The sequence below is a fragment of the Symphalangus syndactylus genome, chromosome 13, assembly GCF_028878055.3.
Source record: "Symphalangus syndactylus isolate Jambi chromosome 13, NHGRI_mSymSyn1-v2.1_pri, whole genome shotgun sequence".
NCBI lineage: Eukaryota > Metazoa > Chordata > Mammalia > Primates > Hylobatidae > Symphalangus > Symphalangus syndactylus.
Window position 1 is genome coordinate 103,206,129 of NC_072435.2, and position 12,999 is coordinate 103,219,127.

General features: G+C 48.3%; 1 protein-coding gene across 3 annotated transcripts in view; it reads left to right on the forward strand.

Moving 5' to 3' along the window:
• The window catches only part of ABTB3 (ankyrin repeat and BTB domain containing 3), a 356,047-nt gene that overhangs the window by 305,325 nt on the left and 37,723 nt on the right, over positions 1-12,999 (forward strand). For 2 of the 3 annotated variants that reach the window (XM_055240104.2, XM_055240107.1), the window contains 7 exons: positions 1,303-1,468; positions 3,883-3,972; positions 6,160-6,261; positions 8,190-8,283; positions 8,402-8,537; positions 9,253-9,473; positions 11,079-11,257. In XM_055240104.2, coding sequence (XP_055096079.1) covers positions 1,303-1,468; positions 3,883-3,972; positions 6,160-6,261; positions 8,190-8,283; positions 8,402-8,537; positions 9,253-9,473; positions 11,079-11,257 — 988 coding nt within the window. The remainder of the gene's footprint in view (positions 1-1,302; positions 1,469-3,882; positions 3,973-6,159; positions 6,262-8,189; positions 8,284-8,401; positions 8,538-9,252; positions 9,474-11,078; positions 11,258-12,999) is intronic. The other variant, XM_055240106.2, reaches the window with a different exon arrangement.

Sequence of the window (12,999 nt, forward strand, 5' to 3'; positions counted from 1 at the left end):
TACTGGGGTAAGTAAGGCAGGAAGATCACTTGAGCCCAGGAGTCTGAGGCTGCAGTGAGCTATGATTGCACCACTGCATTCTAGCCTGGGCGACAGAGCAAGACCCTGCCTCAAAAATAATAAAATAAAATAAAGACACAGATAGCCCAATGGTCATCTCCTCCAGGAAGCCTTTCTGGATCTCCTAGTCTCTGGCCGTTTCCTTGCACTCCTGCAGCGCATGTATTCTATAACAGTGCGTGCCTCTGACCCCTCAATCTTTGCATTTGCCACATTGAATTATAACAACCCATGGCTGTGTCCTCTCCCTTTCCAGGCAGTGGAGCCCCAAGGGCAGGGATGGTGACATGTTTACCTTTGTGTTTTCAGCACCTAGAACAGAGCTTAGCACAAGAGATATTCAATAAATGCTTAGTGATTTGATTTAATTAATTGATTGATCAGTTCATTGTGAGAAGGAAGTAACATCCTTTACAAGCAGAATGTGTAGCACCTTCTTGATTCCATTGATTCTCCTCCCCACCCTTCCCTAACCTCTTTCTCAATGCCCTGGGCTGGCTGGGTGACAAATTCCCATGCACCTTGCCATTTATATTCCTGTTTGATCTTGCCGGTTCTCTGTCCTGCGACTGCGACTGTTTTGAATGCAGAGAATCCACCCAGTCTGTGTTCATTCAGCTCCCATTAACCTCTGTGTGCTTTGCCCTCTCGGGCCCTGGGATGGAGAGGCTCAAGAGACAAGGCCCTTGCTCTCAGAAGTCCCCAGCCTAGAGCGGGCAGTCCGACAAATAAACAGGCAAACAGTTAAGTCCTGTGATTGCAGGACAGGGGGACAGTAGATAAACAGGCCAGCTCTCCGCACAGACCACCTGGGTTCAAATCCTAGCTCCACTGCTTTCACACTGTGTAGCCTTGGGCAGGGCCCTTATCTGTCTGTTTCCCCATGGGTGAAAGAGGGGTCGTAAGATTTACCTCTTGGGTTATGTGGGGATTCAATGAATTAATTCATGCAAAGAGCTTAGTGAGAGTGCCTAGTCCATAGTAAATATTCAGTACGTATTGGTCGTTATGTGACTTAGCTCGGTATGCTATGAGAGCACACAGGAGACTAGACAGATTCACAGCAGTCATAAAGGACAAAGGATCAAGAGACATCCGGAGGCAATCATTTTAATTGGAGCCTACGAACAGGCAATTTACATGAAAAGCAAATGCAATGTCCCAGGGTGCTTCCTGCAGAGTTTGCCCCTGTACCCCTCTGGGAAGCCGCTGTACCCGCATGATGTCTCTTCCCTTCCTTAGGGCAGACGACTGCTTTTGTGCATCTCGAAAGCTGGATGCGGTGGCCATCGAAGCCAAGTTTAAGCAGGACCTGGGTTTCCGGATGCTGAACTGTGGACGAACAGACCTGGTGAAGCAGGCGGTGTCTCTGCTGGGGCCCGATGGGATCAACACCATGAGCGAACAGGTACAGGGTCTGAGGGTCTGAACAGGCTCCGCACATCCTCCATGTGCATCACCCCTGGCAAGACAGCTGGTGAATCCCCACCGCAGGCGCTGGGCAGAGGCTCCCCCTGCTGACGGCTTAGATTGCTTGCTTGCTTGTGTTTTTCTTCAGTTTTTAAAATATAAAAATGCTGTGGTTCATCTTTATAGAAGTAGCACATGATCATTGCAGCTGAAATGGAAAAGAGAGGAAAAATAGGCCCATTCCAGAAAGGAAATAATGCCATCACCATGTAACCATCATTTATATTTAGTATCTGTCCTTCAAGTCCTTCTTCCATCGTGGTTAAAATTAGTTCTCTGCTTGTCTGTCTGTTCCTGCACAGGACAAGCCCAGACAGATTTCTTCAAACATTTAGGGTATGTTTAAGATACACAAAAGTCATTCTGGGGACCCTAGGAGGCACCTCAGAGATAGGCAGCTATCCCCCCTAACTCCTGAAACTGAGATACAGTGAGAGACATGTGGGCCCGGCAGTCAGGGAGATACCTTTTGTGGTGAACCGTCATGGACAGAGAAAACAAACCGCAGTTATAAATGCAAGTCTCACATGGAAAGTCACAAGGGACAGATGGGGCTGCTTCTCACATGGCAGCTCATGCAGTGAGTTCCAGAGAGGGAATGACAGGGACTATTTATTTAACTACAGCTATAATAATTTTATTGAGCAACACCAAGGAGCTCTAATATACACACACACAAACACAGACGTACATGTATATTTGTATTCTTTTTAAAACCCCAGTGATTTATTACACCTTGCCTTTTTCAATATTTTATATTAAAGTTACTTTGCAATATTGTTCAATATTCTTTTTTTTTTTAAGAGATGAGATCCCATTATGTTGTCCAGGCTGGCCTTGAACTCTTAGGCTCAAGAGATCCTCCTGCCTCAGCCTCCTGAGGAGCTGGGACTACGGGTGTGCACCACCACACTCGGCTTATTTTTATATGTTTTATAGAGACACGGTCTCGCTACACTGCCCAGGCTGGTCTCAAACTCTTGGCCTCAAGGAATCCTCCCACCTTGGCCTCCCAAAATGCTGGGTTTACAGGCAGGAGCCACTGGGCCCAGTGTCTTTTTTAAAAATCACTTCTGATGGCTATACAAAATGGTCATTATTATTTATTCATTGACCAGGCCTCAATTGTTGGAATTTAGGTTGTTTCAAATTACTTTTATTAATAATGCTAGGCTAAACATATTTACATGAGTCTTTGTTCAAATCTGTGATTATTTCATTAGGGAAATTTTTAAAATGCAAATAGTGGCTCAAACCCACCAGCTTTTCTTAAGGTTCTCAATCTTAAATTACTTTCCCAGAACTTTTGTTTCGTTTTACACACCCTCCAGCTATATGTGTGTTCACTATTAACTCTTCTGCTTATCTTTTGCCTGTTTTTCATTAGAGCTTTACTGTTTTTCTTCTTTATTCAGGAGCACTGTTTACATATTAGGCACATAATCCTTTGTTATAATGTGATAAATATGCCTCAATTCATTGTTTACCTTCTGATTTTGCTTATAATGTTTTCAATTATATGTCCTCAATGCTGTAATGATTTTCATTTGTGATTTCTTCCATTCCTTTTATGCCTAGAAATAGATTCACAAACCAGTTAGATATCTTTTATGGTTTTAACTTTTCCCGTACATCTCTAATCAAACTAGAAATGATTTTGATGTGTGGTGTGAGAAAAGCCTCTAATTTGGATGCTTTCCCAAATAACTGACTTTGTGACACTGTTTATTGAAAATCCATCCTTTCCTTCTGTTGGTTGCAATGCTTCGTTTATAGAAGCAAGAGTCACTGGTGAATCTGGTATTCCTGAAGGCCATTCCTCATTTGCTTGCCTTTTGCTTGCAAATGACCATGTCAAACCAGATGTCAGTGATGGGCAATGCCACATGCTCAGAGGCATTCAATTTCCTTGATGCTGACCAGCAGCTTTTATAGAGCAAAGATGACACTGTTATATTGTGAAAGAGAAAATGTCAGATAAACAGTGTTTACCAATGAGATAACTTAGGGCTGATATTGCAGAATCAATCTAGAAAGTTCCTAAGAGCTTTAAGTGTTTAGCAAACACCCTTAGGTCTGTTGCACCCTAAGACAGACAGACGAACGAAAATCCTCCAAGGCAAGGAAAGATAAATGCTGAAAAGGCCGTGGAGGCTCCTTCGTCGCCTCTATTTTGGTTTCCACATGTGGAGGGTTGTGACCTTACGAGTCACAGGGCTGCACTTTATTTTTGTCATGCCAGAGCACAAGCACGGCCTCCGAAACACAAGTAAGATTTTCCATTTGTTATTGTCGACTGACCACAGCCACCTTGTAAACGTTCTCCGTTCTCTGGTTTTTAACTCACCGCAGGGCATGACTCCCCTGATGTATGCCTGCGTCCGTGGGGATGAGGCGATGGTTCAGATGCTGCTGGATGCCGGAGCTGACCTGAATGTGGAGGTGAGGGTGCAGAGGCCAGCAGGGCCCCTCGGCCGGCAGTCCCAGGGGAAGGCAAACAAGAAAGGGGGGCTTTTTCTCCCAAGAGCTGCCGCTGAGGGTGCACAGTGCAACAGATAGCTCTTTCCTGTGTCCTTTTAGTTGCTGTGGCCCTGGTGAGACCACCTGACAGATTTTGTCCATCCTGAGGCCCCAGCCCAACCAAACCCCAAGGAGCTGCCTGCATGTATGTTATGTTTTAAAACAACCAACATAGCTGCAAGGAGCACTGGCTTTTCCTTAGCTCGGCAGTCCTGATTTCCAGAGTTCCTGATTCCCAAGGCTGATCAATTTCTTCTAGGATGGGGCAGAAGGAGCACTCCTGAGCCTTCAGCCCTCTCTTTCCACTTAACACACAGCAAAGGAGGCACTGACTCAATCCCTAAACTGAAGTCTTCCTCCCGCAGATCCTCCACGCTCCCCCTCCAAACCCTCTTTGGCTCACCTTGTTGGCTGAGTTGACACATCTTAAAGCTAATCTCAGAGCTTCCCTGAGACAATGGGGTCTGGTGGAAAGCATGTCCCCCCAGAAACCCTCCCCTCCCCCTTGCAACACTGGCCTTAGAATCTGACAGATTTGGGTTCAAGTTCTGATACCACCGCTGCCATGGTGATTTGCTTTTGTGCTTGGGCAAGTGCCTTAACCGTTTTTCTCTCCCAATCTGCAGAATGGGAAAATAATCGCACTCATCTCATATAGTTGTCAGAAGGGATATAGAGAGTAGGTTTGGAACTCAGTTCATATTGGTCCCTCCACCCACACCCCAACCTCGTCATAGGTGAAATGTCACTTTTTTGCCATGTTCTATGCTGCCTGAAGACCTGCTCTCCCTGGCGTCAGGATATTGGCAGTATCAGACAGCAAAGAGATTGACGAGCTGAAATCATAACTCAGCAACCCTGGGAAACCTTTTCAGTTCAAAATTAGATGCCCGTGCAGTCTCAGTACTGTGTGTGTGTTTTTTTAATGTGAGTTTTATGTTTATCTGAGGAAAGCAGACAATAGACATAGTTTTGGAACCAGAATCATTTTGGATCCTATAACTTTGGAATCTGTGGGGATTTTCCCTCCTGCTGTGAATCCTTAAGCACCATGCAGACCCACGCAAGGGGTCCTCAGCATTGGGTTCTGGGGCATTCTCCGGTCCTCTCTAGCCCATCCCACGGATCTCAGCTCAGGCCTTCCTCCGGTGGATGCTTAGTGAACCAAACTGCTCTGAGTGAAGCAGGCATTGAGGTTACATGACCCCAGGAGTGATTGGGAGAAAAGCTCCATGTGGGTGCTGATCTTGCAAGACCCTAGCCTTCAGCTGCCCTGTCTCTTCTCTCTTGGCCTGGAGGGTTTTTAGGCCCCCATCCTGAAAGACCAATCTCAGATTGTTCATTCATGATGTGTCCTGGGAAAGCTTTGTGTCCATATTTCGGTAGTACAAGAGGGTCCTTGTCAACCAGGAAGCCAGCAGAAGAGTGAAATGAGAACAGGGTGGGGCCAGCTGTGATCAGATGGTGAAATTCCTCCATCAGACGAGTGATGGACTTCCCTGGCTTGAAAGCTGAAAGCAGACCATCCCTTGCCTGGGGTTTGCCACCACTGAGAATCTCTCTTCAAAGTGTGGATGGCATGGTAGTGGCATCTCATGCTCTCTGACATCCTGTAGCTCCCAGAACCACCACCTTCTGCTAGGTAGAAAGAAGAAGGAGACAGGCCAGAAAGCTAGCTCATTGTAACCGCCATTACAGCTTCTCCAAAGCACCTGAGAGGCGATCAGAATCATCCATTACTTCCTTTCAGAGGAGGAGCGAAGGAGTCCTTCTTAAGCACAGAGGACATAAAGTCACTGAGACATTTTCTCACTGCCTTCAAGGGTAAAATCTCCAAAACACGGACTTCCATTGTCCTGCCTTTGGGGAATCGCTTTGGTCTCTGTTCTTACAAACACAAGCAGAACAGATCCACGGCTTTGGCGAGAGGTGTTTGGAGCATCCAGCAGTGGAAAATCCCTGCCCTGTATCACCAGCTCTTCCCAAGGCATCTTCCAGGATGTCTTTTTGTCCATCTCTAGCCCATGTGCCCAGCCACAGATACGTCAGATTTGCTAGCCTAAGTATTGTGAAGGTCACATTTTGAAAATAACTTCAATTTGTTTATAGGTTGTCAGTACTCCTCATAAATATCCATCCGTCCACCCCGAGACCCGCCATTGGACGGCTCTGACTTTTGCTGTGTTGCATGGACATATTCCTGTAGTTCAGGTATTAACGTATTTCCCTATCCACATCTGACCTTTGATTTTACCTCTTCCATAACACACATCTATACCTCTCCCAGCATGCATATTCTCTAAGACATTCATATTGGTTAACTGCAATTCAATATAGCATATTCATATCATGTGAATACAAATGTTATATGTAATGATCTATATGGCCAGGCTTTAACCAATATGAAATGATCACATATCCACACACAGCCTCACACACAGAGTGGCAGACCCATGAAGTTATTCCTGGTTGCTCTGGGGTGGGACTTCAGCTGTTTTTGTGGATTTGTTCATTTTGCTTGTCGCAACATGAACATGAGACTTGGTTGCTATCGATACCTTAGAACCTTCCCTTAGGTGTGACCCCTGGTGTTTGTGTAGAATCTACTGGTTTCCAGCCAGTGGGAAGACGCATCCAAGACATCAAGGGAGTGTTTCCAAAAGACACTTGCTTGGATCCCACTTCTTGAGAATCAGCTCCAGGAGGTCTAGAGTAGGGCCTTGGCCACGTATCTTCTGAAACAGCTCCAAGCACAGTGACATGTCCTCATTGGAGGTCCTTTGGGCATATGAATGGGTATCGCTTGTACTTTTTCTGGCTGTTATAGAGTTGGTGTTCAGTGAACAGCCAAACAGTACATTCTAAATCATAAGCTTGATCTTTACTTCATCAGAAAAGAGAGATCAGCATCCAAGTTCATGACTGCACCTGGTCCTGTAGTGAGTGCTGAGCTTTGGGCACATCAGGAACTCACCTCCTTTTGTGTGGTCCATGCCTCTTGATTCCATTCAGAGCAGGGACAGCTCTGCAATGCTGGAATTTCATGGGAATCCTTTGTTGTTTCCTGGGTCATGAGAATCCTTAGAACAGATCCCAGGTCATATTTCAGGAGGCTGACAGTGTAACGTGTCACACTGAGAGCTGGCTTCTGCCTATAGAACAGTATGCCCAGTCCACTCCTGGTAGAGGAAACTTAGAAAGAAGGGGTTGGATGGTGGTCTGGTGGACACAGATGTCATTCTTTAACATGCAAGGACATTCCCGACCTTTAAATCAGGAGTGGGAACAGTAAGCAGCCAAGCAAAGCCACACAGAAGTCAGGCCACCGCCCTGGCGCAGGGCCAGTGATCACAGAGTGCCAAGTAGGTGGCTCCCCCATGGCCGTGCCCTCAGGGAGCCCTAGGTAGGCAGTAAAGATAGCAGATTTTTCCCCCATTTTCCATCAGCAGTACTGACAGCACATTCACTGTGAATGAGACCAGGCGTAGACAGAATCCCTACCTCTTTAGGAAGCCCAGCTATCTCAGGGGACGCACAGAATGAAGTCTTATGAAGCAAAACTTCTGGAAGCTCACTCTGCCACTTTATTAACTGATCTTGCTGGCCAGAAACCTTAGCATTTCCTAAACTGTCCTCAGGGCCATCCAGGTGGGGCCCCAGGAGGCCCCCCAAAGTCCTTCAGAACTCTTGAGAGTCTGTGGTTCTACGAGGCTACCCTAGTGCCCTCTGAGGCTTTGTGTAACCAGCCCAGGAGGGGAGTCTTCCAGTATCCCTGTGCCAAGGACCTTTAGCCCAGTGCTTCTAGAAATGTTGATATATGTATACATCTCCTGGAGATCTTGTTAAAATGCAGACTCTCATTCAGTAGACCTGGGTGGGGCCTGAGAGTCAGCATTTCCCACAAGCTCCCAGGTGGTGCTGATGCTGTTATGCATGGAACACATTCCAAGTAGCCTAGCAGCAATGAGAGGCTCTCAGTTCATCCTCCAAGGTACAGTTGCCCTCCAGCCTGTGCACGCAGTCACCGACCCAGAGGGAGGGAAGGAGCGCTGGCATCTCACCCATCCCAGCAGTCTTTCCTGACGCCTGTGCACAGCGTATCTCCTCTCACCGTCTCAATGGCCGCTCTTCCTCTGCAGCTCCTCCTGGATGCTGGGGCCAAGGTGGAAGGCTCAGTGGAGCACGGCGAGGAGAACTACTCGGAAACGCCCCTCCAGCTGGCAGCTGCTGTAGGTAAGAGCTGCCGGTTCTCACCCTGGCCAGGGAGCTCCAGCGCATCCTGGCCCTTGAAGTGCCTGTGACTATATTTTTGCTTTATTCTCTTATAAAACCCCCTTCTCTGGGCTTGCAGGAAATTTTGAGCTGGTTAGTTTGCTGTTGGAGCGTGGTGCCGATCCCCTGATAGGAACCATGTACAGGAATGGAATTTCTACAACCCCCCAGGGTGATATGAACTCTTTCAGCCAGGCTGCAGCCCACGGACACAGGTAGGCTAGGATGGGCCAGAGCCAGAGGTCCCGAGTGGTGTTTGTTAAAAATGCAGATTCCCAGGCCTACCCCAGACCCATTGTCTCTCTGGATGTGGGGCCCAGAGGCAGTGTGAGGTGGTCCAGGCCCCAGGCCTGGCCAGAGCGACCCTACCTGCCAGCTGACAGCCAACTCCATGCAGTGCACATCCACTCAGAATGCTTTATTTTACCCTCTCCCGGCCAGCTTTAAACTCACAGAGAGACATCACTGTTGGTCGGTTTTGCTCAGAGCACGTCATGTCAGCTGTCATGAAGTAAGAATCCATTTTAAAAATAATAAAACCTTTCATGTTTGGTGACTTCCCTTCTACATCTCCTGAATTTCTCCCCTGATCATCAGCTTTTATTACACATAACCCCGAGCAGAGCACATTCACTTTGGAGAGAGGGCAGGCTGACAGTGACAAGTGCAGAGTTCTAGAGCCTTCTAGATTTGGGAGGAAATCACTTAGCTCCAAGTTGCCTCAAGGAAACAAGGCCAGTCATGCCTCATCATCTCCTCCATCCCCAAAATGTGGTACCCACTATTAGGCCTCTGAAAGTGCCACCCGTTGATCTGGTCATCCCCCCACCCAAGTTAGTGGCCCCCTGCTTCCCCAGCCTGCCCCTGCCCTGCCCCAGCAGAGCCACTTCCATCTCTGAGTGTCATCCTCTCTGGGTTTATGATTGACAGGAATGTGTTCCGCAAACTGCTCGCCCAGCCAGAGAAGGAGAAGAGTGATATCCTGTCCCTGGAGGAGATTCTGGCCGAGGGGGCTGACCTGGCGGAGACAGCCCCGCCCCCCCTGTGCGCCAGCCGCAACAGCAAGGCCAAACTGAGGGCCCTGAGGGAGGCCATGTATCACAGCGCTGAGCATGGCTACGTGGATGTCACAATTGATATCAGGAGCATAGGTCAGTCTGGGCACCCTCCACCACAGGCACCATGGTGCCCCTAGCTTTAGGTCCACACACACATGAACACACACATGCACGCACACACACACATGCAAAACACACACATGCACACACACGTGCACACACACACGAGGGGACCCAGGGAGCTTCCCCTTTACCAGTCAAAACACTTCCAGGCCAAGATGCCCACACCGTCCCCATAGATAGCAGCATCCTGCCTGCCCCAAAGACCCATCCTCAGACCATCTTTCCATGATTCCCAAACACTGGACCCTGGGGCAGGAATTCAAATCACCGGGGGAGCTTGTCTGAATACCGATTGCCAGGCCCTACACCCAGAGGCTCTGCTGTCGAGGGTCTGGATGGATAAAGGCTGGAAATCTTTATATTTAACAATCATCCCAGGTGGTTCCCAGTGGTTGAGGAATCACTGCCTTTAGAGCACCCAACTCCACGAAGCAGCACTGGGCAGTTGTTAGGGTGAGGGCGCCCCTTTCTTACCACAACTCCTGTTGAGCTTCAGAGGGCAAAGCCACTCTCAGGAAGGTTGGGCTGGCTCTTCCTTGGGTGAGCTAGCCCAGAGCCATCTCCTCCATGTGTCTGGGGAACAAGGCTAGCCTAGCCTTCACCAGCCTAGTGGCTTTCGCTCTGGCATGGAAGCAGCCGGACCTAGCCATGGGTCCCTAAACACAGGATGTGGCAGATTAAGGCAGGCTGAGGACTGAGAAGAAGCCTCCTAATGCTGTTCTGGAAACGACCTCTCTCCAGGGAAGGTGGGGAGGGGTTAGTACATGGAACGTTTGTGCCATTGCCCTGGAAGCCTATTTTGCATGATTATGAAGCTCGAGATTCCGAATGGGCTACTTGTTATAAACAGTAGCGAGATGCGTCCTCCTCTGTCTGTGCCTCTGCATGAGAGGGGAGAGGCAAATTATAGCAATCAGCTGCTGGAGAGGCCCCTGTTAAAGGAGGAAGACCTGATGAAGTACCTGCAGATGGAAATGTTGTTTTGCACAGAGGAGCAGCAGAAATATCCTCCCATGTCTTCTTATTCGGGTATAAATATCTGTCTTAGCCAGAGCTGTAAATAGTGAAGTCCACCAATGGGTTTCACCAACTCTAAGCTCTCATGTGGGCATGGATGTGTTCCAGATCCTTGGGCACATCCACTCTTTAATCCTGAGCAAGACTCTTCTCCCCCCTGAGCTTCTTTCCCCAGTAAGTAGAGGGGATGGAGCCTACGCACTCAGAATCCAGAAGTGTGGAATATGCATAAGTAGCGTGCATAATAATTCCAATGTGCTACACGATGATTATATCTTGTGAAATGCAGCCCCTAATAATAAGAGTAGCATGCAGAGATGGACACCCATAGTTGAGCGAATTGAATTATGACCTTTAATTTCAACTTTTGCAGGTCTTTGGGAAAAAATCTACACTGGTTCTATTCGTTGAAAGTCAATCCCTTGGTCTCGTCATTTAGTAATGTCCTGGGGAAAAGCCAACTTCCAGATAAAAACTCGCCTACTCCTCTGGTTTTCCGCCTTTCCCCTCTCTCTCCCCCTCCCCTGCCACCTTCCCTGGCTCCTCTTCCCGCTCCAGGCGTCCCGTGGACTCTGCACACATGGCTGGAGTCTTTGCGGATCGCCTTCCAGCAGCACCGCAGGCCTCTCATCCAGTGCTTGTTAAAGGAGTTTAAGACCATTCAGGAGGAGGAATACACGGAGGAGCTCGTTACCCAAGGCCTGCCCCTGATGTTTGAGATCCTGAAAGCGAGCAAGGTACGTGGGGTTTGAGGCTGTTGTGGTCATCGGCAGAGAACAAAGCCGTAGGTTCCCAGATCTGAACGGTCTTTTTCCTGGTGTTCCCCTTTGAGTGGGATCACTACGGTCATAGTGACCAGTGGCAAATGTACCCCAGCAGACGAAAGCTACCTGTGCACTCATTTGTGGGCAGCTGTCTTGCTGAGCATCCACATGAGCTAAGGCACTTGGGCACATGGACTGCTTAGATATTTTCTAACTCAAGGAACGTGCAGAAGAGCTGGAGAGATGATACCAACATGTGTGCCCCAACAGCATTATGAGACAGTTGGTACAACAGTATTAAATTTGGGGGTGCAGGCTAGGAGAGGTGTGGGAGTTCAGGAAGGAGGAATGGGAGGGTGGGTACCCTGAGGTGCTGAGACTAGACCACGCGGGGATGGACGATAGGAATCGACAGGATGAGGGAAATGGTTGCAGCTTTCTGGATAAACAGAATACAGACCCTGCTGAGGCTTCTGAAAAGCCAGGCCCTAGGAGAAGGCTTTTCAGGTCAAGAGGGTCAAATGAACCTAGCTCTGACCCCTGCTGACACCTATATCCCCAGCAACAGGGAAATGCAGCCTCTTCATAACAGCAGTCCAGTCTTTCGACTATTACAACATTAATTCTTAAAAATATCTTTGGGGTCATTTGGTGATGCTCTCTAGACACTCCAGTCCCTGCAGGGCCCCAGCACCAGCCCTCTCACCTCTTTGCCCCAGAACAGCCTTTGTGGAACTCTGGGGTCTACCACGGAGCCTGGGAAGTCTCAGGGGAAATTGGCCTCTGAACCAAAGGGCAGTGTGGGTCTCCCTGCCGGGCTGGGCTGTGTGACTGTCCATGGGGTATTCGAGGGGACATGGGGCTGCTTCCTCCATGCAGCAGGGATGGCCCGTCAGCAAGGAGGCAGCAACACAGCATCTCTGCTTTCGGAGCTCTGGGCCTCGGGTGGAAAGCGAGTCCCATTAGGTGTTCACATTAGCGCCCGTCCTTAGCCCGGTGTCCCTGGGCCACCTGCAGGCTAGATTTGTGCTTGAGGTCAAGACCCACCAGGACCCCAAATGGGAGCAGGTGCACCAGGCCTAGGGTAACAAGCTTCGGTGAGTCCGTGAGGAGTAAAACCTGCTGGAAGCATTTCAAAACCAAACTCGCCACCCGACTTAAAAATAAGTAAATGAATAAAGAGGCTTTCACCTGAAATCACCTAAGAAACTGTCTTAGTGAGAAACATTCCCAGGGTCTGGTGTTCTATCATTTTTGAGGTTTTCTTTGTTTGTTTGTTGTTTTTAACTTTTCTTCAGGCTATACTGGGAATTCTAGAATTTATTGAGACGTTCTATGTATTAAGTAAACCTAACCTGTGCGTTCTTAAAGTAAACTTTACTTTGAGGTATGACATATGTACAGAAAAGTGCCCAGCTCATAACTACAATGCCAAATGAATTTTCGTAAGATAGACAAACTGTGCAATCCTCATCCAGACCGAGAAATGGAACATGACTAGCACCCAAGTGGTCCCCTTACACCCTATTCCGCTGCTATCCTCCAAAGGGCCGCCACTCTCCCGATATCTAACACCACACTTTGTTTTGCCTGGAGCCACAATGTGTTTGACTTGGACAGCTCATTAAATCGGAAATAGTTCTCAGAACCTGAGCCCATGATTATAAGAATTTACAGGCTGAAGCATACAAAATACCCTCCATTCACAGAAGTGG